This window comes from Diceros bicornis, chromosome 21 (genome assembly GCF_020826845.1).
Source record: "Diceros bicornis minor isolate mBicDic1 chromosome 21, mDicBic1.mat.cur, whole genome shotgun sequence".
Classification (NCBI taxonomy): Eukaryota; Metazoa; Chordata; class Mammalia; order Perissodactyla; family Rhinocerotidae; genus Diceros; species Diceros bicornis.
In genome coordinates this window covers 16,975,499-17,001,356 of record NC_080760.1, presented here as the reverse complement: position 1 = coordinate 17,001,356, position 25,858 = coordinate 16,975,499, and the positions used below count along the sequence as shown (strand labels likewise).

The window sequence follows — 25,858 nt, the reverse complement described above, 5'->3', positions numbered from 1 at the left end:
CCACGTGGCCTGGAGTCTCACGGGGACTACAACTCCCAGAATGCCGAGTGAAGCCGCCGGGGAGACGCGTTTACTGCGGAGAGTCTGTGCTGGGCTGGTTAGTCTCGAGCGCGAGTGGTGGTGGTGGACGGAGTTGTTTTCTCGGAAGGGCCTTAAGAGAAAAGGACTAGTCATGTCGTCCTTGATTAGAAGGGTGATCAGCACCGTGAAAGCCCCAGGGCCCATTGGTCCCTACAGGTAATGGGGCATGTGGGAGCGCGGACGGACTCCGGGCGTGCGGGGTCAGGGGTCCCGGACTGACCACTCCGGGTCAAAGCTGGGGTGGGCCTCGGGGTCATCGGCCAACCTCGTCGACGCGCGAGGAAACTGAATCCGGGAAAGGGAGCGTGCACCCGGAGACCCACAGCGAGTTAGGAGCCCCACTGGGAGCGGGGGACTTCGCCCCGACCTGGGGCTGCCTGGCTTCGCAGCCCAGTCAACCATACGCTCCTTTCGGTTAGAAGCGGTCCGTTTTTTGTTTTGGGACTGTTTTTTTGGTAACAGCTTTATCGAGATATAATTCACATATCCATAAAATCCACCCCTTTAAAGTCTACAATTCAGTGATTTTTTTTTATTGTACTCGCAAAGTAGTACAGCCATCACCACTATATAATCCCAGAACATTTTCATCACCCCAAAGAGAAATCCTATATCCATTACCAGTCACTCCCCGTTCTCCTCTCCCCCCAGCTGCTGGTAGCCACTAATCTACTTTCAGTCTCTATGGATTTGCCTGTTCTGGACATTTCCTATAAATGGACCTACAATATGTGATCCTTTGTGAGTGACTTCTTTCACTTAGCATAATGTTTGGTCTAACCCTCTCTTAATTTTAAGGAGTAATCCCATCCACAGATGTGGGTGTCCTCCTGGGGAGAGCCGAGTTCTTTTCACAGACATACTTAGCAAATCCCTGCACATCTACTGGAGACACTGGTTTTTAGGACACATGTAAATGCATTGTGATGTTTATGAATTCATTGCCCATGCTTATTCCCACTAATAAAATCAAATACAAATCACAGCAAAGATCATTTTCTAAGATGGCCTGACATGCTCTAGCTAAATATATGTATACTGGTCAGAAAGTCTGCCCTATGTACATTTATTTCCACTTGTCAGAAGCACTGTTAAATAGAAAGCTTAATTCCCTTTTTTAAAACTTTGTTTTCTTTTTTTTTTTTTTGTGAGGAAGATCAGCCCTGAGCTAACATCCATGCCAATCCTCCTCTTTTTGCTGAGGAAGACCAGGCCTGAGCTAACATCTATTGCCAATCCTCCTCCTTTTTTTTTTCCCTTTTTCTCTCCAAAGCCCCAGTGGATAGTTGTATGTCATAGTTGCACATCCTTCTAGTTGCTGTATGTGGGATGTCGCCTCAGCATGGTCAGACAAGCTGTGCGTCAGTGCCCTCCCAGGATCCGAACCTGGGCCGCCAGTAGCGGAGGGCCGGCACTTAACTGCTAAGCCACGGGGCCGGCTCCTAAAACTTTGTTTTCTTAAAATGTCTCCACTTGAAAACCATTGGATCTTTTCATATGCATCGTTGGACACTTTTTTCTTAATTTTTGTTATTTTTAATTTTTCAGTATACACTGAAACCTTTTTCCATTTTTCCTTTTTATTTATTTATTTATTTATTTATTTATTTATTTATTTATTTATTTTTTGGTGAGGAAATCAGCCCTGTGCTAACATCTGCCAATCCTCTTTTTTTTTGCTGAGGAAGACTGGCCCTGGGCTAACATCCGTGCCCATCTTCCTCCGCTTTATATGGGACGCCGCCACAGCATGGCTTGCCAAGCAGTGCGTCGGTGCACGCCCAGGATCCAAACCAGCGACTCCGGGCCACCGCAACAGAGCGCGCATACTTAACTGCTTGCACCACTGGGCCAGCCCCCATTTTTCCTTTTTAAAATATAGTTTATGGTATCTGTTCACTGTTACAAGAACTACGCTGGAAAACTTCTACAGCTGAAACATTTGCGCTATGACAGACATGCACTGAGTACCTGGTGCATGCCAAGCACTGCAGGGCATACAAAAATGTTTAAGAAGCCATCCAGTGTGAAAGACATTCACGCATATGAGGGAAAGAAAAAAACATTTTAATTTAGTGCATGCTGTATGGCATGCACCGTGACAACCACCTTCTCTAACTCCCATCCCCTTTTGTAAAAATAAAACTGAAGCTCAAAATGACCTTGTCCAAGGTCAGACAGTCTATAAGTGACAGAGCTTGATTTGAACAAGCCCTAGCTCCCTCCTCTATACCACACTGCCATGAGAAATAGCACTTATATGTGGCAGAACTGTATTTATTATAGTAGGGTTACAAATAAAATGCAGTGGGAGCGAGGAAGCAGTGGGGAGGGAAAGTGGCAAAAGAAGAAAAGAAATTGATGCTAACTTGGGGCAGAGGGAGAAAAAGAAGATTTAAGAAGGCTCCTTGTTGGGTCCGGCCCCGTGGCTTAGCGGTTAAGTGCGCACGCTCCGCTACTGGCGACCTGGGTTTGGATCCCGGGAGCACACCAACGCGCCACTCCTCTGGCCATGCTGAGGCGGCGTCCCACATACAGCAACTAGAAGGATGTGCAACAATGACATACAACTATCTACTGGAGCTTTGGGGAGAAAAAGGGAAAAAAAGGAGGATTGGCAATAGATGTTAGCTCAGGGCCAGTCTTCCTCAGCAAAAAAAAAGAGGAGGATTGGCATGGATGTTAGCTCAGGGCTGATCTTACTCACAAAAAAAAATAAATAAATAAGAAGGCTCCTTGTGAGAGGTAGTCCTTGATTTGGGTTTGAAGGTTGGGTTTGCCATTTACAGTACTGTTGTGAAGTTTGATTTTTAAATTACTTGGTTAAGGACTTCAACAGGAAGTCATGAGGTGAAGGGCATTCCAGAGGGAGGGAGTGACTTGAGGCATAGAGGTGGAGGAATACATGGCATAAAGATTTTTTGGAGGAAGGTTTAGTAATCCAAGTACCACTCTTAGTCGTTTTTTTATTTTGCCAAATCTGTGTACCACCTATATTATAATTTACTTAACACTTTTCTTTGAGATGGCTCACTTTATTTAACAGATTTAAAAAGGAAACTTTACAGCAGTACTCTAAATAGAAAACAACCTAATAGAAGGTAACAGTAAAAAATAAACTCAATTAAATAAAAAAAGTTATTAAATTCTAGCTGCTTACTGCAGTTGGCTCAGAACCCAAAGCCTGCTCTCTTTTTGTTAAAAGTGATAGGTTTCTTGGGGCCAGCCCAGCAGTGCAAGCAGTTAAGTGGACGCCCTCCGCTGCGGCAGCCTGGGGTTCGCCGGTTCTGATCCCGGGCACGCACCAACGCGCTGCTTGGCAAGCCATGCTGTGGCGGCGTCCCATATAAAGTGGAGGAAGATGGGCATGGATGTTAGCCCAGGGCCAGTCTTCCTCAGCAAAAAAAGAGGAGGATTGGCAGACGTTAGCACAGGGCTGATCTCCTCGCAAAAAAAAAAAAAATGATAGGTTTCTTTAACTTGTTTTCTAATAATTTTTTTTTCTCCTTCATGTAATCAGAGGATTGAAGTCATAATTGCGAACATTTATTGATGCTTACTCAGCACTGGGCACTGTTCTAGGTGCTTTATGTGCCCAATTACTATTACAGTCCCTATTTTTCGGATGAAGAATCTGATGTATGCAAGGTTTTGCTCAAAGTCACACCACTGGGAAGTGGTGTGACAGAATTTAGGCCGTCACACCTAAATTCACCTTAGGCTGTGAGCTCCAGAGCTCGATCTTTAATCATTCTGTCCCTTGCACAGAAGAATTGAAAAAGCATTGAAAAGGGAATCATTCCCTTACTGTGATTCAATGTTTGTGTATTACCTGTACTTTGTGAAACACTGGTTAGGAGCTGGACTTTGAACTTTTGTTTTGCCTCTTGCTAAAAATTAGCTTTTAGCAAAGTCTGGATTATGGTGGTTTCCAGTGCTAGGCTGAAGAGTATAAACTTTATTTGGTATGCAGCGAGGAGCCATCAAATGTTTTTGAAGAGGAATTGACATGATCAGATCTCTTTTTTTTTTTTTCTAAGGAAGATTGGCCCTGAGCTAACATCTGTTGCCAATGCTCCTGTTTTCACTTGAGAAAGATTGGCCCTGAGCTATCATCTGTGCCAATCTTCCTCTGCTTGTATGGGGGTCACTGCCACAGCAGGCTGCTGTGAGTGGTGTACGTCCTCTTCCAGGAGCGAAACCCTGGGCCACCAAAGCGGAGTGCGCCAAACTTAACCACTAGGCCACGGGGGGGAGGGGGGCCACATCTCTTTTAAGAAGAGAATTCAGATAATTTGAAGTAGACAATAAGAATAGTTAAGGGGGTATTACAGTAAAAGTAAAAATCAATAATCTTTCCAATTTCTGCCCTGATCCCTCTCCCTCAATCATCCACTGGTTTTACTTTAGAACAAAAGCAACCCTTAACAAAAACAAAAACAAAGTGATTATAGAGCCTGGAGCATACACCTTCCTCAAGTGTGTACGTTGTTCAAGAAAGAAAGCATGACAGTGATACCCCTGGCTGACTCGGAGGTGAGAGTCAACTATCTTTATAAAGCTGCAAGCAAAAAAGGAAGGAATCGTTATATGAATATACTAGTATGACTTGAGAAAAGCCATCAACCAGCTTCATTGTGTGGTGACCTTCCAGGACATTGTGCCTCTTCTGCTTTTTTGCATCCAAAAATGGCCACTAGCAGTGATGCTAATTTTCAGTATTTTATGTTGAAGAAAAAAACGCACTCCAGCTAGGTGGTTATATCCTGATAAAGTTAATTGGACATGTTTTAAGAACCATTTGGAAACGAGTTTTTGTGCATGGAATTTGTAGTGAGTACACTTTTTGAAAATTCTGGGTCTTCTCCAGGAAGAATTCAGATGCGTTGAACTTTCAGTCCCTAGCATGGGGATGGATGGGGTATTGTCACTAATTAGCTGATCAGCTCAGCACGTGTCAGAAGCACTCCAGGACAGAACCTTGAGAGATTTTGACGTCACATTGCTATTGCATTGCTTTCCATTTTGCTAGCACACCATCTAAATAGTCATAAAATCTTGAGGTGATAGTCCATTTGGCATAGATTTTGATATGAGAATTATTACTGGGATGCTTTTCAAAGTTACACTTTGACCTAGAAGTAGAACAATACACTTTTAAATTTTCTGGAGCCTAATGACTTGTCAGTGAATAGCAGGATTCTTATGATCAGGAATGGTCAGCTATCCAATTATTTTTGTGAACAATCTCTTTACTAATCTGTAAGAGATAACTCACATAGCTTAGATAGTCTCAGAGGTCCAGGGCTTACTTTTCATTTTCTGAGGATAAATGAGTTCCTTTTTACTATCGTAAAGTTTTTGAGCATTGATAATGCATATGGGCTTAAACTATGTTTCAAATATGGGGAGAGTTAAAGGTACTTTGCAAAGGGCCTAGAGTAGCCTAATTTTACACAGGACAGTTAATAGAAACAGTGTTAGCTGATATTATTCAACCTGAGAAAAGCTTCCACATTAACAAACTCAATAGTTATCTATTTTGGGGCCAGGGTGAAAGCCAGATAGTTGAGAAGAATTCCTAGGCTTTCTTTTTTTTTATTTTTTATTTTTTATTTTTTTTGTTTTTTTGTGTGTGTGTGAGGAAGATTAGCCCTGAGCTAACATCCATGCCAATCTGCCTCTTTTTGCTGAGGAAGACTGGCCCTGAGCTAACATCTGTTGCCAATCCTCTTCCTTTTTTTTTTTTCCCTTTTTCTCCCCAAAGTCCCAGTAGATAGTTGTATGTCAGTAGCTGCACATCCTTCTAGTTGCTGTATGTGGGACGCCGCCTCAGCATGGCTGGACAAGCAGTGCGTCAGTGCGCGCCCAGGATCCGAACCCGGGCCGCCAGTAGCGGAGCGTGTGCACTTAACCGCTAAGCCACGGGGCCGGCCCCCCTAGGCAATCTAAATCTTGTTACCAAGTTTAAATCTACCCTCTTCAGCTCTCCAAAGCCCAGACTATGAGCCACACTATAAACCTCCGGGCTTCAGAAGAAAGAAAGGCTTAGTTACTTGCCCGGGGAAAATGATGTGTACGTGTGTGATGGCTTTGAGTGTAGTTTTCTTTACAATAACAAAATATTGGAATCAATAGTGACCAGTTAAAGTATGCCATACACTTAGCGGTTAAGTGCACACGCTCCGCTACTGGCGGCCTGGGTTCGGATCCCGGGCGCGCACCGACGCACCGCTTCTCCGGTCATGCTGAGGCCGTGTCCCACATACAACAACTAGAAGGATGTGCAGCTATGACATACAACTATCTACTGGGGCTTTGGGGGGAAAAAATAAATAAATAAAATTATAAAAAAAAAAAAAAAGTATGCCATACGATGAAATGCTACGCAGCTGTTAAAAGAATGAGGAAGCATTCTACAAATAGTTATGGAAAGATCATGATATACCGTTGAGTGAAAAAAGCAAAGTGTAGAAGAGTGTTTAATATACCATATGTGGGCCGGCCTCGTGGCTTAGCAGTTGGGTGCGTGCACTCCGCTACTGGCGGCCCGGGTTCGGATCCCGGGCGTGCACCGACGCACCTTCTCCGGCCATGCTGAGGCCGCGTCCCACATACAGCAACTAGAAGGATGTGCAGCTATGACATACAACTATCTACTGGGGCTTTGGGGAAATAAATAAATAAATAAATAATAAAATAAAATCTTAATATACCATATGTTGTGCAAACTGGGGAAGAAAATCTGTATTTGTTTTTCTTCATATATTTTCTTCACATATATAAAGTTTCCAAAGAAACTTGAGAATACATAAAGAAGAGCAATGGTTATCTGTAGGGGCTGGGACCTGAGCAGCTGGCAGATAAGGACAGAAGGGAGACTTTTCACTGTGATTCTTTATACATTTTCTGGGTTTTTGAGCCATGTGAATGTCCTCTTAATCAAAAAATTATAAAGAAAAAAACGATAAATTTTATATTTTAAATTATAAAGAAAAAAGATATGGTCAAGAAAATCAGGGGAAACTTCATGAAGTAAAAGATAGGAAAGTTTGGAGCATGTTGAGAACTAGAATATAGTTCTAGATATATAGAATACAGTTCTAGAATATATAGAATATAGTTCTCTCAAAATATAGAGAACTAGAAGGTTAGAAATGAGAATATCCTGTTTCTAAATAAGCATGGAAATGGTAAAACTAATTTTACTTCTAAATTTAAAGTGATATTAAGGTTTCTTGATCAATATTTTTAAAATGGGATACTTAATGCCACTGAATACCTAAAAATGGTTAAGTATACCAAAAATGGTTAAAACAGAAAATTTTATGTTTTGTATATTTTACTACAATTTTAAAAAAAAAAAGAGAGATTCTCCTTATCCAAAAACTAATAAATTTCCTTTAAAGTTGATTTGTTTGACTCTTTTCAGGTCTCAGTATAGGTTATTCTTTTTTCTGTGATTTTATCCTTATTCTGAAATTGAGCATCCTCGTTACAGAAGAAGTTAGTTCCACAAGAAAGCACTCTGCAGAAATGAAGTGTATCCTCACAGGTGGATCCTTAATTGACCCTGCAACAAGCAGTGGTTTATCTTGTCTGAGAATAATTACTTATTTTCTCAGAGTGCTCTTGGCATTGCATTTTTTTTGTTTCATAGCTTTATTGAGGTATAAGTTGCATATAAAATCCACCCATTTTAAGTGTAGAGTTACATGATAAATGTATAGAGTCATGCATCTACTACCACAGCCAAGTTTTAGAACATTTCCATCACCCCCCAAAATGTCCCTCGTACCCATTTGTGGTCAATCCCCACCCCTACCCCTGGCTCCAGGCAGCTACTAATCTACTTTCTCCTGGTATTTTTTTGTCTTTCCAAGAATTTCTTATAAGTGGAATCAATTAATACGTAGTTTTTAGTTGGATCTATTAGTGGGTGGGTTTATTTGTTGTTTTTTGCTATTATGAATAATGCAGTTATGAACATTCATGTGAAGTCTTTGGACTGTGTTTTCATTTCTTTTGGGTAGTTGTCTAGGAAAAAAATTGCTGGGTTGTATGTTGAAATTTTTAAGAAACTGCCAACCTGTTTTCCAAAGTGGCTGTACTATTTTGCATTCCCACCAACAGTGTATGAGGGTTCCAGTTGCTCCACATCCTCACCAATACTTGTTGTCATCAGTGATGTCTTATTGTGTGTAATGGATCTTATTGTGGTTTGGGTTTGCATCTCTCTAATGACTAATAATGTTGAGCATCTTTCATATACTCCTTAGCTCATCATATGTCTTCTTTTGTGAAGTTTTTGTTCAAATAATTTGTCCATTTTGTGTGTGTGTGTGTGTGTGTGTGTGTGTGTGTGAGGAAGATCAGCCCTGAGCTAACATCTGCCAGTCCTCCCCTTTTTGCTGAGGAAGACTGGCCCTGGGCTAACATCCATGCCCATCTTCCTCTACTTTATATGGGACGCCGCCACAGCATGGCTTTATATGGGACGATGCACAGCAAGCGGTGCATCAGTGCGTGCCTGGGATCCGAACCAGCGAACCCCAGGCCGCCGCAGCGGAGCGCACGCACTTAACCGCTTGCGCCACTGGGCCGGCCCCTCATTTGTCCACTTTTTATTGGGTTGTTGTCTTCGTATTGTTGAGTTATGAGTTCTTTATGTATTCTGGATACAAGTCCTTTGTTAGATATATATTTTGCAAATATTTTCTCCCAATCTGTGACTTGGATTATTTGCTTAAAGATGTCTTTCAACAAGCAAAAGTTTTTAATTTTAATGAAGTCTAATTATCAATTTTTAAAATTTTGTGTTTTGTGCTCTTTGTGTCCTAGCAAAGAAATATTTCAGCACTGAATTTCATATTTATATTTTTTATATACGCTGGATTTCTGTTCATTGCAGTCAAGCTGTGTTAGTCGACAAGACCGTTTACGTTTCAGGACAGATAGGCCTGGACCCTTCAAGTGGACAGCTTGTGCCAGGAGGGGTGGCAGAAGAAGCCAAACAAGTAAGTCATTTTCCACACTTGAAGTTCTCTTCTCTACTGCTTTTAATATTGAGGAGTATTAAGAATCCACTTTCCTGATTTGTTTTATACAGATTACCAGATAAATGCTTTTTTAAGTTACTGATTGATTTAAGACAGTTTTATGTCAGTAGAAAGTTGGAAATCTGATGAATCATTTAACAACCAAAAAAAAAATTCCACCTTCCAAAGTGACTTTAAACCTGAATTATTGGATATTAACTAAATTTATTGTGGTAATCATTTTCACAATATGTACATATATCAAATCATCATGTTATACACCTAAAACTAATACAATGTTATATGTCAATTATATCTCAATAAAACTGGGGGAAAAACTCGAAATTTTTGAAATCAGATAACATCTTGCCATTTCCACATGGATTGGGAAATTTTCTTATCAGGGTCACTGACCCCCCCCCCAAAAAAAAAAACCCCACCACAGAAGTAAAAGTCAACATTTTGTTAGTAAGAGAGAAATATCAAATAATGTTCATTTAAATAAGAATGGGGAATACAATTCTAATCCAGTAAATAGAATTAAATTACAATGTAATGTATTCACTGAGTTGTTTATAAAATAAGATAGAAAACAACCTAAATGTCCATCCATAAGGAACTAGTTAAATAAATCATGGTAGATCCATACAACTAAATGAATATGGAGAGAACTCCAAGATAAATTGTTACATGATAAAATAAGACCAAGATGCAGAACAGCACGCATGATATGCTACCATCTGTGTGTGTGTGTCTAAGGATATATACATTTATGCTGGTACCAGCATTGACTGTCTCTGGAAGGATATACAAGAAACTAGAAACAGTGGTTACTTCTGATGAAGGAAACTGGGGAGAGGAGGAATAAGGGTGGGAGACATCTTTTCACTGTATATGCTTTTTTAGCTTTTGAATTTGTTTGCCATATCCATGTATTATCTGTTTAGAAGATTATTTTTTAAAAAACAAAAATATCATCAAATATTATAATGTGACCAGTAAAGTGGAGAGGAAAAATGAATTGAAAAAATAATAAGTTATGGACAGGGTGAAAAACTGATGTTTTTCTGAACGCCAGAGTGTCAAACATATACATAATTTACTAATATTGTTTGTTTGAGAAAAAAGAAAAAGAACTCTTTAAAATCAAATATTGCTTTAAAAGAAAACATGTTTTAATGTTTACTAGCTCCTACTTATCCTCAAAGTGATATAGAATTAGGATCCCCAGAAATTATTTCTGTTTCAGCTTAGTGGACATTGAGAATATCACACATTCTAGCACTAAGGAAGAGACTTCAGTCCAATCTTTTTACTCACAAAAGGAGACACCTCCTCTCCATATTTTGGAAAGATTCACTCCGTTAAAGGAAAGCCAAGGGGCCAGCCCCATGGCGTAGCGGTTAAGTGCGCACGCTCTGCTGCTGGCTGCCCGGGCCCAGATCCCGGGCGCACACCGACGCACCGCTTGTCAGGCCATGCTGTGGCGGCGTCCCATATAAAGTGGAGGAAGATGGGCACGGACGTTAGCCCAGGACCAGTCTCCCTCAGCAAAAAGAGGAGGCTTGGCATGGATGTCAGCTCAGGGCTGATCTCCTCACACACACAAAGGAAAGCCAAGAAGCAATTCACTTGGATGGAGGTAGCCTTGAAAGAGCAGAGTTTCCTAGAAAGGGAGAATTCTTCTGCAACATAGGCTATTTCAGGAGGTATTAGTAAAACATGATTAATTGGATTGAATTAAAGCTTTAATGACATCAGTGCCTTAGGCCTTTCTTGCCTTGGTTCACAGGCTCTTACCAACATAGGTGAAATTCTCAAAGCTGCGGGCTGTGACTTCAGTAACGGTGAGCAACTTGATATTACTTCACATTTCTGTTTGATATTTCTTTGGTCTTTTTGAAGAACACATGGCATCCAGTAATATGTTGTGCCATCTCTTGATTGCTTTTTAAACTTCTTTTAATTTCAGTCCCATTTTAATCAAGACAGTCACAGAACCATATACTGTTTTTCTAAGTAATGTTTTGGATCAGACCAAATAGCTGAACCTAATAACAATGTATATATCTTCTAGTGGTAAAAACAACTGTTTTGCTGGCTGACATAAATGACTTCAATACTGTCAACGAAATCTACAAACAGTGTAAGTAATCTGGCTTTATTACTATTTTCCGTTTTAAAGAGAAATGAATCTGTTAACCTTAATGAGTATCCATTATGAATCAAGAGTGATAGGAAACGCTGAAGAAATAGTCATAGATCCTGTCCTAAAAGAATTAATAGTCTGATTGGAAACATACCGTGTGCACCCATAAGAAAGATCCAAGACATTTCTATTGTGTTCCCTAGAATAATATGCTACAACCCTACAAATCCATTTTCCTAAAGCTTAATTTTGTTACACCCTTCTCAGGTTTTTTAAGCCCTCCTAATAATTTTTTAGCACATAGATTGTATTGATTATTGCTATGATATAGTCTAGCCACCATCTCTATTCTGGCTCTCTCAGAATCGTTAGCTGGTTAGTTACTTAACATTTCTATGCCTTGGTTTCCTCATATGCAAAATGGGGATAAAACTTTATAGGATTGTTGGAATGCTTAAATGAGTTAATACAACATGTAAACACATTAGAACATACGCTGGTGTGTTGTAAGTACTCAGTAAATGTAATCTATCATTATTAACATTGTTGTCCTAGTGGAGAAAATGGGTGTCACTACCACCTGGTGAGATGAGATAGGTATAACAAGGAAAAAACATCATTACTTATTCTCTCCTAAAGAATTGGCTAGAGAAGACCAAAGTTAGCAGAGAAAGTTCCTGCCAGGGAAAAATAAATAAATAAATAAAAATTTGCTGGAGATGGGCAGCTGTTCCCTATTTAGATAACTATTTTGTAAGTATCACTTTAAAAACAAAACCCCATTCACATCAAACAAGATCAAAGTGTCAGAGTATGTGCGTATTTTCATTTTCTTCCAGAAAGCTAAGACATTTCAAAAAGTATTAAATGTCATAGGAATCATATGGCAAAATATTTTATCAAACAAATGTGAATGTGAACTTCTTTTTTCAATATTGCTTATATCTAAGAACTGACTAATCTATGAAGCACTTACCAAATTCTTGATTATGCAGCTTTGAGTAACAATACAATGTCTGCAAACTAAAACTAAATTCTTTTAAATTTAGATTTCAAGAGTAGTTTTCCTGCTAGAGCTGCTTACCAGGTTGCTGCTTTGCCCAAAGTAAGTACACTTTAAAATGACTTATGTACACACTTTTAAATTTCTGCATTATTTTCTGAATAATAAACTAAGCACTGTGGAAGGAAGTTTTAAATGAGAAAAAAAAAGGAAATCAGGAACTTAAAGTCTAAAAGGAAACACCCAGTATTACATGCATGGAAAAAAATTGAGAAACTTAAGAAATTTTTTTAAATTTGTCTTGAAAAATTAGTAAAATTAAAAATTAAGGCCACACATGAACACAACAAAATCAGAGTACTTAAATTGTGAGAAAAAGTAAAATAGCAGCTGTATTGCTGTAATGTTACATAGGGACTGTAAACTGAGCCAGATTTGTGAGTTCTGCAGTGAAAATTTCACTTGGCTATTGTATAATAAAAATCTAGACCTTACATTAGTAACATGATCTCAACACCAGTGGCTCACATATTTCTTACCATTCTTCCCTTGGTATTCTAATCTAACTTGAAGCTCTTCTGTGCCCCTTAGCAGCACAATATTCCTACCTATAAAGAAGTAGCTCACACTGACTTTCACTTGTAATTTTCTACTAAAAAATATTTATCTTCTGTGAGTGGTATTTCTATTGCTTTAATTGGTTGTTACTTGGAATTATCAGTACCATCAAACTTATTAAGACATTGAGTGTAGCAGAAAGAGCTGTGAACTTGGAATCACAAGACGTGGGTTGAACCACCGCCATTTAGCTTAGTTTCGTGGGACAAGTTAATTAACCTTTCTAAGCTTCAGTGTATCGTTCTGTGAATTGGGGAGAGAACACTTGTCTAATAGAGCGGCTGTGAGAATCACACAAACTAATGTACACAAACGTGTTCATCATGGTAACCTGGCCTAGCATAGGTTCTTAGTGAGTATTTCCCCCTCCTTTCCTTCTTTGAAAAGTTTAATGTTAAAAATGCTGTATCACTGTTAGTTGCATATGTTTTTAGTAGGTATTAATGGAGCTCTCTTACTTTCTGAAAAGTGATCTACACATTGCTTCATGATTTTCCTTATAGGGAGGCCGTGTGGAGATTGAAGCAGTAGCTGTCCTGGGACCTCTCACAACAGCGTCTCTCTAAGTGGGCCCAAGGTTATTGAGTCTGGAACTTTAATAATGTTTAATTAACACCTTAATTTTTACAAGTGATGCTGGAAAGTGTAAGATTGACTAAAATATCTGAAGTTATTATGGAAATACCATATAATAAGGGGAATTGAACATGAATTAAAGATTAGATGATGAATCCACTTACTGATGTTATAAATTACACTTATGCACACTGATATTACTGGAAGTGGGGAAAGAAACGTGTAACATAGTAACTCACATAAATAAAAGTAAAGTGAAATAACGTGTAGGAAAGTTGAGTTACTATTCCTGAGAAATAATAAAGAGCACACAATTCAATTAAATCCTGTTAATTTAATGATGTGAAATATTCAGTTCTCATGTCAGATAAATGATTCTGCTTTTACTTGGGTAAAATTGGAGTATTCAAGTTTGAATGGTAGAGGTAAAGGAGAAGAAAATGGACCAAAATTTTATATGGATAATATTTTTCTAATGGAAATAAAATAAGATGTGCAGATTTTCCTTGGTGTGATTCTGTTCACTTATTTTTAACAGTTTAATTTATATGTTACCTAATTAAAGTGGGGGGTTGGGCCGGCCCTGTGGCTTAGTGGTTAAGTGCGTGCTCCGCTGCTGGCGGCCCGGGTTCGGATCCTGGGCGTGCACCGATGCACTGCTTCTCCAGCCATGCTGAGGCCGCGTCCCACATACAGCAACTAGAAGGCTGTGCAGCTATGACATACAACTATCTACTGGGGCTTTGGGGGGAAAATAAATAAATAAAATAAAATCTTTTAAGTGGGGGGTGGATCATGAAGTTAAAACTCCAACTGTTTTTTCCTCAAAGCTTACTTCTTCTTTTTTTTTTTTTTCTTTTTTTTTGTGAGAAAGATCAGCCCTGAGCTAACATCCATGCTAATCCTCCTCTTTTTGCTGAGCAAGACCGGCTCTGAGCTAACATCTATTGCCAATCCTCCTCCTTATTTTTCCCCAAAGCCCCAGTAGATAGTTGTATGTCACAGTTGCACATCCTTCTAGTTGCTGTATGTGGGATGCAGCCTCAGCATGGCTGGAGAAGCAGTGCGTCGGTGCAGGCCCAGGATCCGAACCCGGGCCGCCAGCAGCAGAGCGCGAGCACTTAACCACTAAGCCACGGGGCCGGCCCCCCTGCGTTGTTTTTTAAGGGACTGTCTTTAACATTTCACCATTAACTATGATGCTTGCTATATGTTTTTTACATATTCCTTTTATCAGATCAAGAAAGTCTCCTTCTAGCCCTACTTTGCTAAAAGTTCTTCCTTCCTTGCTTCCTTCCTTCCATCTTTCCTTCCACAAATATTTAATAAGCCAGATATTGTCATGAGTGCTGTGAATACAGCAATAAACAGCCCAAAATTCTTGCCCTCAGAACTTAAGGTCTAGTGAACAGACAATAAAAACAAATAAGTAAACCATATCTTAAGCAAATTCATAGTGACAGAAAGTAGATTAGAGGTTCCCAAGGGTTGGGGGTAGCGGGCAATGGGGAGCTATTGCTTAATTGCTACAGAGTCTCTATTGGGAGTGAAGAAAGTTTTGGAAATTATAGTAGTGATGATTGCACAGCATTGTGAATGTATTTAATGCTACTGAATTGTACATTTAAAGATACTTAAAATGGTAAATTTTATTATGTATATTTTACAATTTTTAAAAACAAAAAATTATGTTAGATTGTTAAGAGCTATAGGGAAAAGTAAAGGAAGGGTAGTTGAAGAGTGTTGGAGCATTACAAGTTTAATAAGGTCAGTGAGAACCTGAGCTTGAGGTGACACGAGTTCAAAATGGTTGTTGAAATTAATTGAATTTTTCCTGTATCTATGAGATCACCATATGACTTTTCTCATTTAATTTGCTAATATGGTAAATACAACTAATTAATTTTTTATAATGTAGAGCCAAACTCTCATTCCTAGAATAAATTCAACTTGGTCAATATGTGTGTTTATATTTATATACATATATATTTATAATGTATATGTTTTATACAAATTCAGATATATTTTGTTTAGGATCTTTACATTTATGTTCATCTGTGAGACTGACTTTTTTCTTCTATGAAAGAGTTTATGGTTGTAAATATCCTTGAATCTTTGATAGTTTACCTATAAAACTGTTTGGGCTTGCTGTTTTCTTTAGGGAAAAATTTTAAACTACTGTTTCAATTTCTTTCATGGTAACAGGAGCATTCAGATTATCCAGTTTTTTCTTCGGTCAGTTTTGGTCATTAATGTAGAATTTGTGCATATCATCTAAATTTTCACATTTGTAGTCATCTTTTTAATCTCTTGTATCTATCTGTATTCAAGTGTCCCCTTTTTATCTAATATGGCTTATTTGGGCCTCTATTTTTTTTTTTTAAATCAATCTTGCCCAGAAGTTTAGCCATTTTATTAACCTTTTTAAAGAACCGCTTTTTTGGTTTGTTGATCCTTTCTATTATATCTTTCTTTTCTTTATCATTATTTTCTGCTCTTATATTTATTATTTTCTCCAGCTCATTTACAAGACACCTCTTTTTTTTTTTAATATTAAGACTCTTTCATTTGTAAATTACAGAACCCAACTCAAACTAGCATAAATGGAAAAAAGAGGAATTCATAGGCTCACGTAACAGGGGAGTCCGAACAGCTGGTTTCAGGCATGCGTGCTCCAGAAACCTCATGGCTCCATCTGTCTCTTAGGGAAGATGATGCAGGCCCAGACGTACTAACCCCAGCAGAAAGACATAATTTTCTTATATCTCTGGCAGGAGAGTCTCAGAGAAGCCTCTGACTGGTCCAGCTCAGGTTAGGGGCCCATTCCTAAGCAGGTCACTGTAACCAGGACATTAGATATTCTGGCCAGGCTGGGAATAAGGGGCTTAAACAGATAGGTCATGACTTCAAATTCAAACCATAGAATGAAAAAGCTGGAAATAAGATGCTGGAATCCAAGTTAATTGACTTGTAGTGGCTGGGTTGGGATTTTGAGTCATCTTTCCACACTAAAGGAGAATCACTACATTTTGTTAAATGTGAAAAGGAACGTCTATTGCATGCTGCTCTTTCAAACATACAGAAACAGCAATCTCTTTTAAGCGTATTATCATTAAATAAATGATCATGAGATGCCTAAAAGTCACCCATATTTTCCCGCTGTTGTCATATTCCTTCCCTTTGACAGAGTGTGCAATTTAAAGAACTATTTTTTTTCTGAAGGACATAATGAGTCAAAAGTAATTTTATGTTTTTATAATAAAAATTGAGATAAAAAATATACCAAGAAAAGCTTTCAAACATTTTATTATTGCTAATAATATATTTATTCAATCAAAATTGAATATTGAACCAGCAGTACAAAATAATTTTATAAAAATTTTGGCCATATTTTCCCCTACAGCCAATTATATTCAGTTCTGAGGAAATCATCATGATTATATAAGAATAAAGAGCATTTGTCATTAACAAATATTTACAGGATGCCAAATTTGTACTAAGCCCTGTAGGGCACTTTTCCTGCCCTCTAAAGAGCTTACAATCTTTTCTCTACCATTTGGTCTGCAATTAGAAAGTATTAAAAATAATTCCCAACAAAATATTTAGTTTCAGTGTTTTTTCCTAAGACATCAAAAATTTATTTATCTGTCATAAATTGTGGTCAGCTAAATGCTGATATACTTAGGCATAGTTCTCTCTATAGCACTAATCAATATTTACTAATAGAGCAAGTATTATTGGAACATTCTCTATAACCCGTTATCTCCAATAGATTCCACTGAGGAAAATCCAGAAGTGCTGTGCTCAGTGGTCCAACAGACTGAAGTTCTATTAATAGCTATGCTTTGGGGGCCAGCCCTGTGGCATAGTGGTTAAGTGTGCGAGCTCTGCTGCTGGCAGCCAGGGTTCGGATCCTGGGCACGCACCGACGCACCGCTTGTCAGGCCATGCTGTGGCGGCATCCCACATAAAGTGGAAGAAGATCGGCACGGATGTTAGCTCAGGGCCAGTCTTCCTCAGCAAAAAGAGGAGGATTGGCATGGATGTTAGCTCAGGGCTGATCTTCCTCACAAAAAAAAAAAAATAGTTGTGCTTTGGCTAACATTATTGCAACACTAAAAATAATAATAATAATAATAATAATCTCTCCTATACATCAACATGATTTTTGACTGAATGAATTATGGGTAATATTTAGATTTCATCTTTTAAAATTTATATTTTCTGAAGTTTCTACAATGAATATATATTCATTTTATACTAAAAAAATTATTTTAATAATAAAGGAATCCTTGTAATTATTACCTAAAAAGTCACTGTAACATTCAAGTACTTAGACAAAAGCAGTGTTATTTTTACCAAAAAAACTTTCTAACAAAACTCCGATATCTAGAAAACTTGAAGCAAATCCACACTGATCCACTAAGTAACCACTAGTTGAAATCAACTATTAGTTGGTCCTTGCACTGAACTGCTCTGAGTGTGATGAGCATTGGAAAAATCTTCTTAGGACCTTATGACATCCTAATGAGGTGCTGGGGCTGAAACTTCCTCCTCAGCCCAGAGCCCCTCTACAACAGTACAGCTGCCATGGGAAGCCTCTTCTCTTGTCATTGAATAATTCTTTAGAAAGTGTTTGGAATCAGGGTCGCATAAATCAATTAAATGTAACATGCATTTCTTTTTCCATAGACATATGACAGCTTGAATGGTGTTTTGCTATAGTTACTTTTATTAAGAAGAAATTTGAGAACTATCTATATTTCACAAGAAAAGAAAATGAGGCAAATTTCAAAACAAAATTAGTATCCCTAACTGGTTCTCAGAAGTCTTTTTCCGGAAACTGGTGAGGCTCGCAGATTTCTGTCCCCAGTAGTGGATGGCAGTAGCTTGTTTATGCAGGTCAGCAGCACATTATTAAATGGAAAGCGTAATTTAGGTTACTATAACATAGATTGGCCCTTCTTCCACCTTCAGAAGTTATTAAAGCCTGGCTTTGATGTCTGGAGACTTCTTTCATTAGGCACAGGAATAATAATATGGTTGTTACCTTACAATATGTCAAATATTGCCCAATACGTGAGCTGAGTGGTATTACTGAAGTAAAGTTACAGGCCTCCAATTTGACTCTATATAGATTAGTAACGCAAGGAGTTCCCTAACTTTTGTTGATAGTAACAAAAACTGAAAAGAGAAATTCCACACCTCTCAGCTGCTCTCTGAAATTATACTGATTCTGTTTCTGCAATTAAAACCTCGAGATCATAACCAAACACTCAGTTAACTTTTTCTAAGCTCTAGGGAGGAGAGAAGCTGACACAGTTTTAGATTAAATGACATTTCGTAAGCAAATGCTTTCAACTTTTCAGATACAGTCATGCCTCGCTATTTGGTGTGGGAGAGAAAGAAGAGGAGTAGAGGGTATTCTTACAGACATGTGTGGGCTACGTGAATGGCTTTATGATGTTCACGCTGCTGGCATTTGTGAAAAGATACAGAATTGGGTCACCAAATTATCTTAATAAAAACGAGATGCTTGTAATCTCTAACAAGCTGTTGTATTTTCTGAAAGTATAGAAAGTACCAGAAATTAGTACAAATTTCCAAAATTTTCTGAGAATAAATTATTTTAGTCATTAATGGAAAATAATGAGATTATAAACAATTTGAAAATTTTTACATTGCAACTATATAATAATGCTTTTTGAGGAACAGTTCTTTCAAGAATGAGTTCTGAATAGATCTCTTTAACACGTTAGAGATTTTTTAAAAAGACAATCCACACAACAGAGAATGGACCTTTGTGCCTATTAATTAAATGAATCCTACTGTTTCCCTGCTTGATACAAAATACAATTATAGTTTTTAAGGTGATCCTTCATATTTTACAGGAAGCCCTGACATTTCCTACTTTCTAGATATCTGTATAAAAATACCTTTTGGTCAGGAAAGACGCCTTTGTGTTACAAAATGTAGCTTGAACGATAAGTTACATCAGTTCTGACTTATGTAACTTTCTGACCTAAAAATACTGCTGTTTTTGGAACTACAAAATATATAGCTTGTTGCTGAGATTGAGCAGCCTGGGCAGGAAAATGTTAGTGTTACACAAATTCACATTTTAAATGTATTCTTTTTTAATGAATTAAATGTAAATGGGAAGATTTGGTATTTATTATGCATTTATTGATTCAACAAATATTTATCAAGCACCTATCATGTTCTATTAAAGGAGCTAAATGCCTGAATTCAAAGATACATAAAACAGTCTTTGCTCTCAATAGAATCACAATCCAGCTTCTTCACTCTGCAGAAAGGATGATGTCATCTGTAAACTCCTCTTGTCTACCTCAACTCTTTACAGTCAGAAACATAAACTAATATTAAAATCAGAATAAAGATGATAATTCTTCCCTGTATCTTATATACTTGAAATTAATTACAGGTCATCTTAGTGGTCATTTTAATATAGAAGCGAAAGTAAAGGAGTCTAGTTAATTCATCTGAGCAGTTATCTTCAAAATATATATTTACAAATAAGATAAAGAAACCAAATGTTTCCAAAATATAATTCTATCCTGATATTCATAAACACAAAGCATTCAATGGTAGGCAAGATTGCTATCATTACTATTATTTACATATAATCATTTACCAAAATCCCTTGGCAACTTTGGAAGAATTCTTGAAAAGTGACTTTCTGTGATGCATCATTTTAACATGAATGAGATATTATAAATGGTTTTTAAATCTTGATTTTTTTAGCTCCTTTCCACCTCTAAAGCCTCATGTTAAATCACAGTAATCTAAAAAAGAATAGGGCCCAAGAATAGACTCTACATAGGCAACAAATCTAGGTTTTAATTCTTGCTGTTTGTTGCCTCTGAAATACATTTAGAAGTCAATTAATTTCAAATACCTTTAATGTCAGTCCAAAGGATAACACCAATGGAAACACCTCACATAAGTGTAAAATCAACAGCTGACTCAAAACGTCACATGGAAAATGTGTAGCCTTTCATTGTGAAAATGCCTAATGTTGCAACAGCACCAGAGTTTGCATTCCTTTGAAAAGGATTTTGTTAACATATTTAACCTACATGATAAATAAAGATCTACGGTAGTAGATAGACTTAAGGTGAGAAGGTAATTAGATGACATGCTTTCCAAGGTTTCTACCAGCTTTAAATTCTGTGACAGAAAGAAATACTAGGTATAATTTGCCCCAGTGCTGTTGTTCATTCTTATTCCATGGTAATTATAACTGTGTGACTTTATTATCATGAGCTCCCCAAAATTTCCTAACTCCCTTCTCCAGCCACCTATATCTAATGGTTTATACTTTCTTTTTAAAGGTCTCATTTTCTATTCTGAATGACCCCACTGCCACAATGAAGAGAACGCCCTCACCCTCTTAAATGATCATATACCCCAGTTGTTATTGGCTCTGGCTATTATAGTTGTAAACGTGTAACTATTCTAAGTAGCTAAGAAAACTGCTTACAGCTTAGCAGTTTTATGGAACAATGTAATCAAGAACATGATAACCACACTCCTTGTATAACACACGTAGATGTTGAGAGATGAGATCTGTAAACACAGCTTCACGACCATTTTTCTGTCTTCTCTATTATAACAACTGCGTCCGTCCACCCTTCCATCACCATACCTATCTATGTGGTTGCTGAGAGATCCACAGCTTCTCCTGTTTCTTCTTCTTTTGTTTCAGCCCCCTCACCTACTTTCTCATTCTCCATCTCTGTTTCAACCTTTTCTCCTGTCTCACCTGGAGAAGTAACCAAAGGAGATATTAAGAGATGCCCATTTAGCATTAAAAATAAAGTACCCCACAGCTGGTTTCCACTGGGGGCAGCTCTTAATCTTAAGGTCTAAACAGTAAGTTTTTCAGGTGGTGTCAAGAAAGGTGATCGCCTTGGTTCTCTCAGATCCCCTGAATGGCAGATGTCAATGAACATCTCCGAGTCTTGGCATTCTCATATAAAGTCAAGATGCAGAATTAGCCAAGAAATGACAGGAGTACATGTTACAAATAGAAAGTCCCATTTATATCTAAATCAAAAGCTGGGGGCCGGCCCCCTGGCTTAGCGGTTGAGTGCGCGTGCTCCACTGCTGGCAGCCCAGGTTCGGATCCCGGGCGTGCACTGACGCACCGCTTCTCCGGCCATGCTGAGGCCGCGTCCCACATACAGCAACTAGAAGGATGTGCAGCTATGACATACAACTGTCTTCTGGGGCTTTGGGGGAAAATATAAATATATAAAATTATAAAATAAATAAATAAAAAGCTGGTCTAGGGGTGCCCAGAACAGGGGTGCTCTGTCTTGGTTGGCCATTGTGTTTAAAGAAAACAATCATTAAACATTTAAAGATTGAAAACATTTAAAAATCTGGACGTTGCACATACAAATTTGTTTCCTAGGAAGTCCGTTTTGGCAACACTGACCCCACTCTCGTGGGTGGAGCCAAGAGCAGCTGCCTCTTTCGACAGGAGTGTGCTCCTGTTCACCGAGGCCCCAGGGCTCCCACGACATTACAGGTGCCCCTCACTTCACTCATCCTCAGTATCCTAGTCGCCAGCCCTGGTCTAACAAACACATGCTGTCACTTGCTTCCCCCTTGTTATTCCCGGAGCACTTTCACACACCTTTGCTAAAGCACTTACCTCAATAGAGGGCAGTAATTTATTGACATTCTGTCTTCTCCCATCAGACTATGAGCCCCTTGAGAACAAAGACTATCTCTTACTCACTCCTTCTGCACCCCAGCACCTAGCATACGATTAGGCACTCAAAAACTGCAGTGTTGATAAATGAAAGAATTAAGAAACACATGGATGAACACTTCACTAAATTATACTATAGTGTGAAGCTAAAATTTACCAAAATGTAAATCATGCCCCAGAAGAAATGTTATTTTTTTATTATAACTCCAATAAAGAACAGTATGGATACCATTTGTCTTACGCTGGTAAAGTATATTTAAAAAAATCATATGCCAAGATATAGTACATGTTCTCTGGTCTTGTCAAAAAGATAAAAAGACCATAGGAGGACAGGAGCAGACGGACAGTAATTTTCTAAGGACAAGATTGGCAAAGATGAAAATTACACTCCAAGGTCTGTTATTGGTATATTTTTTCATTAGAAGGTCAATTCCTCTACTAACCATCTTTACTTTGGATCCTCATATCATACATGGGGGCTAATGAGGAGTGAACTTGAAAAAAAATTCAGAAATTTTAACATGTTGCCTTCAATATTCTATTCAACAGTGAAACTCTAGGTTAAAAATTTGGACACAGACTATGCTTTAGAAAATTTTTGCTGGAAAGCCAAATGCCTATTTCCTAGGTATGGAAGCCTTTTTGGTTTGGGTCAAATGAACTTCAGCCACCTGCAACAGAGATTTCAATGACTGTGTGTCAGCCACCTACCCCCTACCCCCAGAGATGATCTCTTATGGAGCACATCTAAACATCCTGAATCTTTGACAGCACAACTTTTACCTTCAATGTGTTGGTCCTCTTCATTAGTGTGAATTTTCCTGACCATTTCCACATTTGTCCCTGTTTCTAGAATTCCTGCTGAACGCTCCATGTTTCCAACAATTTCTTCAGGTTGAATCTGCTCCGTGTTTCCTGAACCTTCACAAGTTTTATGGAGTGAATCATTATTTACAACTGTTTCGACAAGCTGACTTCTGTCCAATACTTCTGGACATTCATTCTCTGTGGGAATTGCTTCTAGAAGTTGGGACTGCTCATCTTTTCCCAATGTTTCTTGAAGTTGCTGCTCTTCAGCTGTTTCCACAAGCTGACTTCTGTCCAATATTTCTGGAGATTCAGTCTCCTTGGGAACTGTTTCTGGGAGTTGAGACTGTTCATCCTTTCTCATTGCTTCTTGAGGTTGTGGCTCTCTCAGTGCTTCCAGAGGTGGAGTTTTCTCAGCTGTTCCTAGAGGTGTCATCTCTCTGGCAGTCTGCGGAATCTCAGTACCTCGCATTGCTCCAGGAGAGTCCCTCTCTCCTGCTGTCCTCAAAAGCTGACAACTGGCTTCTGTTCCTAAAGGTTCAGTCTCAGCATTTCCTTTTAAAGGTTGAACCTCTGTCACTGCTTCCATGTTTTTCTTCTTTTCTCCTGCTCCTGAAGTATCATCTTTGCGACCTGGCTGAGGTGGCCCAGACTCCTTAGATCCCTCTAGAGGCTGCGTCTTTTCCGTGGATCCTGGTTGGTCTACAGCATCCTTTGCCAGGGCCTCTTCAGGGAGGGATTTAACACCATTAGCTGTAGACACTGCTGAAATCTTGAGCTTTTCTAATGGAGGAAGGCATTCCTCTTGTACCTTGCCATAAAAAGTAGACTCTCTTCCCAGTGTGCATGGTTTTGGCTGCGCAAAGCAGGACTCACTTTCTTCTGTGGTTGAAAAATACATATTTGAAGTTAGTTTTTGCTCATTCATTTGAAAAAGAAAAAGAAAAGAAAAAAATACAAATTATTGTTTAGTTTCTATCTTGAGAAAGTGTATTGCTATCAACAAGTAGATTTAACAGTTCAAGACAATCCTAGGTACAACTGAGTACAGAAAGGCCATACCACGACCCCACACTCCATAAGTCAAATCTCTTACTGTCTTCAGCTCACACACCTCATCTTAAACATGAGATGAACGTCCTCCAAAACCACAGTTTTTTCCTGTTTGCTCCTTGTGCACCTTGTCAGGGCCCCTGCCCATATTCTAATTTAGCACGTTTGTTTCTCATGTTCTTTTCTCTGTCCCACTCTTTGTCCTCCTTAGACCAGTAGAAGATGTCACCGTGTGTGGTCCTCGGACTGCTTGAGAGGTCTTTTTTTCCTTCGAAAGCAGAGTGGCCCTCAGTGAAAGGAAAAGGCCCATGACAGAGAAGCCCCACTGGGTAAAGACTACGATGTCTGGGAAGGAAAGTGGCAGGGACAGTTCAGCCTGAGTTTCATTACATGTAGGGGGCACAGCGGGAAGAGACATCAAGAGAGCTTTGGGAAACATACATTCTAATTCTAGCTCTTCCTCCAACTGTGTGACCTTGGGAACTTAGCTCCCAGTGATCTCCTCTGTAAAATGGCAGTGAATCTCTCTCTCCCACCTAACCTCTCTCAGAGTTGCATGAAGCCTCATATCACATTAAACAATGAATGCAAAAGTGCTCTGGACAGTTTAAGATAAGCAACTTGGCAACAGGATTCTACTCTTTGAGCCAGTGATCCTACTTCTAGAAATTTATCTTAAAAGCATAAACATCAGGAAAATGCTTTGGGGAAAATTATATCATCCCAGTATTCTTTATAATAGCAAAAGCTGGCAAACAGCTTAAAAGTCTAATAATATGAGGGAAAGATAAATATTCCACCGGATGGAGTGAAACAAGATGATAATGAAGACCATATGCTAAACTAAGAAAAGAATTATGATATAATAAGTTCAAAAATCAGCACTCACAGTTGGATTAATCAAATGAAATAATGCATATAACGTGTTTTTTGGCACAAGGCCTGCTGTGCAATTAAGTGCTTAATAAGTTAGCTATAATTTTATATACAGTATGATTACAGCAATGTGGAAAGGAAGGAAGGAAGGGATGAAGAGAGATAGGAAAAGAGGAAAAATAAATCACAAGTAGAGGGGGGAAATACTAGAAGAAAATAAACCAACATATTAAAATGGGCCTCTAGGTGATATATTTCCTTTTGTGTTTTTTTCCCAAAGATTTTTTTCTCTTGATCTTTTGTCCCTAAATTACCCCTCCCCCTCCGTTATATACACATATAGTTTAAAGAGTTATCTGCTTATCCAATGTAAGTTAAGATATATAACTAATACTCAGGTCTCCTGTCCCATTTCCTCTTCTCTAGGGGCAAATATTTTCATTCTTTTAGCTTTTTTGGAGGGATATTTTTTTCTATATCTCTAAGTGAATTGCTACTTCATGATTTTTCAGTTTGGGCATTTCAGTTAACTCCCACTATGGAAAATAAAGAATTAGCTCTTTTTTTCCCCACCCTCTCCCATTACATAATCACATTTCCTTTCCATTCAGTAGTTGTATATTAATGATCTAAAATAGTAATCATGTTGTCATTTGGGCTATATCAATACTCACTTATACGCACATATAATGAATACGTCTGCTAGGAAGAACTGAGCCATATAGTAAGCTATTACTTTGTGTAAACACTTTTTTTGTTTTTCCCTGAGTTAATAATTGTCATGGTTATTCACTTCCTTAGTTTATGTATTATCTTTAATTCAACTCACTGCCAACTGTTTCTCTTTTTAATACATTTATTCATATCAAATAGCTTCCCACCCTGCCTCTGGGACTGTGTTTGAATCCCCCTGT

At 38.4% G+C, this 25,858-nt stretch overlaps 2 protein-coding genes across 5 annotated transcripts in view; one reads left to right on the top strand and one right to left on the bottom strand.

Moving 5' to 3' along the window:
- Positions 1-50: 50 nt before the first annotated feature.
- On the top strand, positions 51-23,913 carry RIDA (reactive intermediate imine deaminase A homolog). 3 transcript variants are annotated; one of them, XM_058564687.1, is made up of 6 exons: positions 51-237; positions 8,993-9,098; positions 10,912-10,966; positions 11,197-11,265; positions 12,318-12,373; positions 18,835-19,002. In XM_058564687.1, the coding sequence occupies exons 1-6, from the start codon at positions 173-175 to the stop codon at positions 18,985-18,987; spliced, it is 504 nt and encodes a 167-aa protein (XP_058420670.1). In that variant the 5' UTR covers positions 51-172; the 3' UTR covers positions 18,988-19,002. The 3 variants fall into 3 exon arrangements, with proteins under 3 accessions (XP_058420670.1, XP_058420672.1, XP_058420671.1); XM_058564689.1 differs by lacking the exon at positions 18,835-19,002 and adding an exon at positions 23,062-23,913 and having other exon boundaries at positions 57-237; XM_058564688.1 differs by lacking the exon at positions 18,835-19,002 and adding an exon at positions 13,393-13,963 and having other exon boundaries at positions 60-237.
- The window catches only part of ERICH5 (glutamate rich 5), a 24,595-nt gene continuing 16,333 nt past the window's right edge, over positions 17,597-25,858 (bottom strand). The window contains exons 2-3 of one of the 2 annotated variants that reach the window (XM_058564685.1): positions 22,992-23,897; positions 17,597-21,251 (exon numbers count right to left, since the gene is read on the bottom strand). In XM_058564685.1, coding sequence (XP_058420668.1) covers positions 21,139-21,251; positions 22,992-23,897 — 1,019 coding nt within the window. In that variant the 3' untranslated portion in view covers positions 17,597-21,138. The other variant, XM_058564686.1, reaches the window with a different exon arrangement.

What these genes read in the sequence shown, in the direction of transcription:
- RIDA (XM_058564687.1), top strand. Translation starts at nt 173, where the DNA reads ATGTCGTCCTTGATTAGAAGGGTGATCAGCACCGTGAAAGCCCCAGGG. An exon ending in CAACGAAATCTACAAACAGT is followed by an intron (nt 11,266 to 12,317) that starts GTAAGTAATCTG and finishes TTTTAAATTTAG; the next exon opens with ATTTCAAGAGTAGTTTTCCT. An exon ending in AGGTTGCTGCTTTGCCCAAA is followed by an intron (nt 12,374 to 18,834) that starts GTAAGTACACTT and finishes TCAACTTTTCAG; the next exon opens with ATACAGTCATGCCTCGCTAT.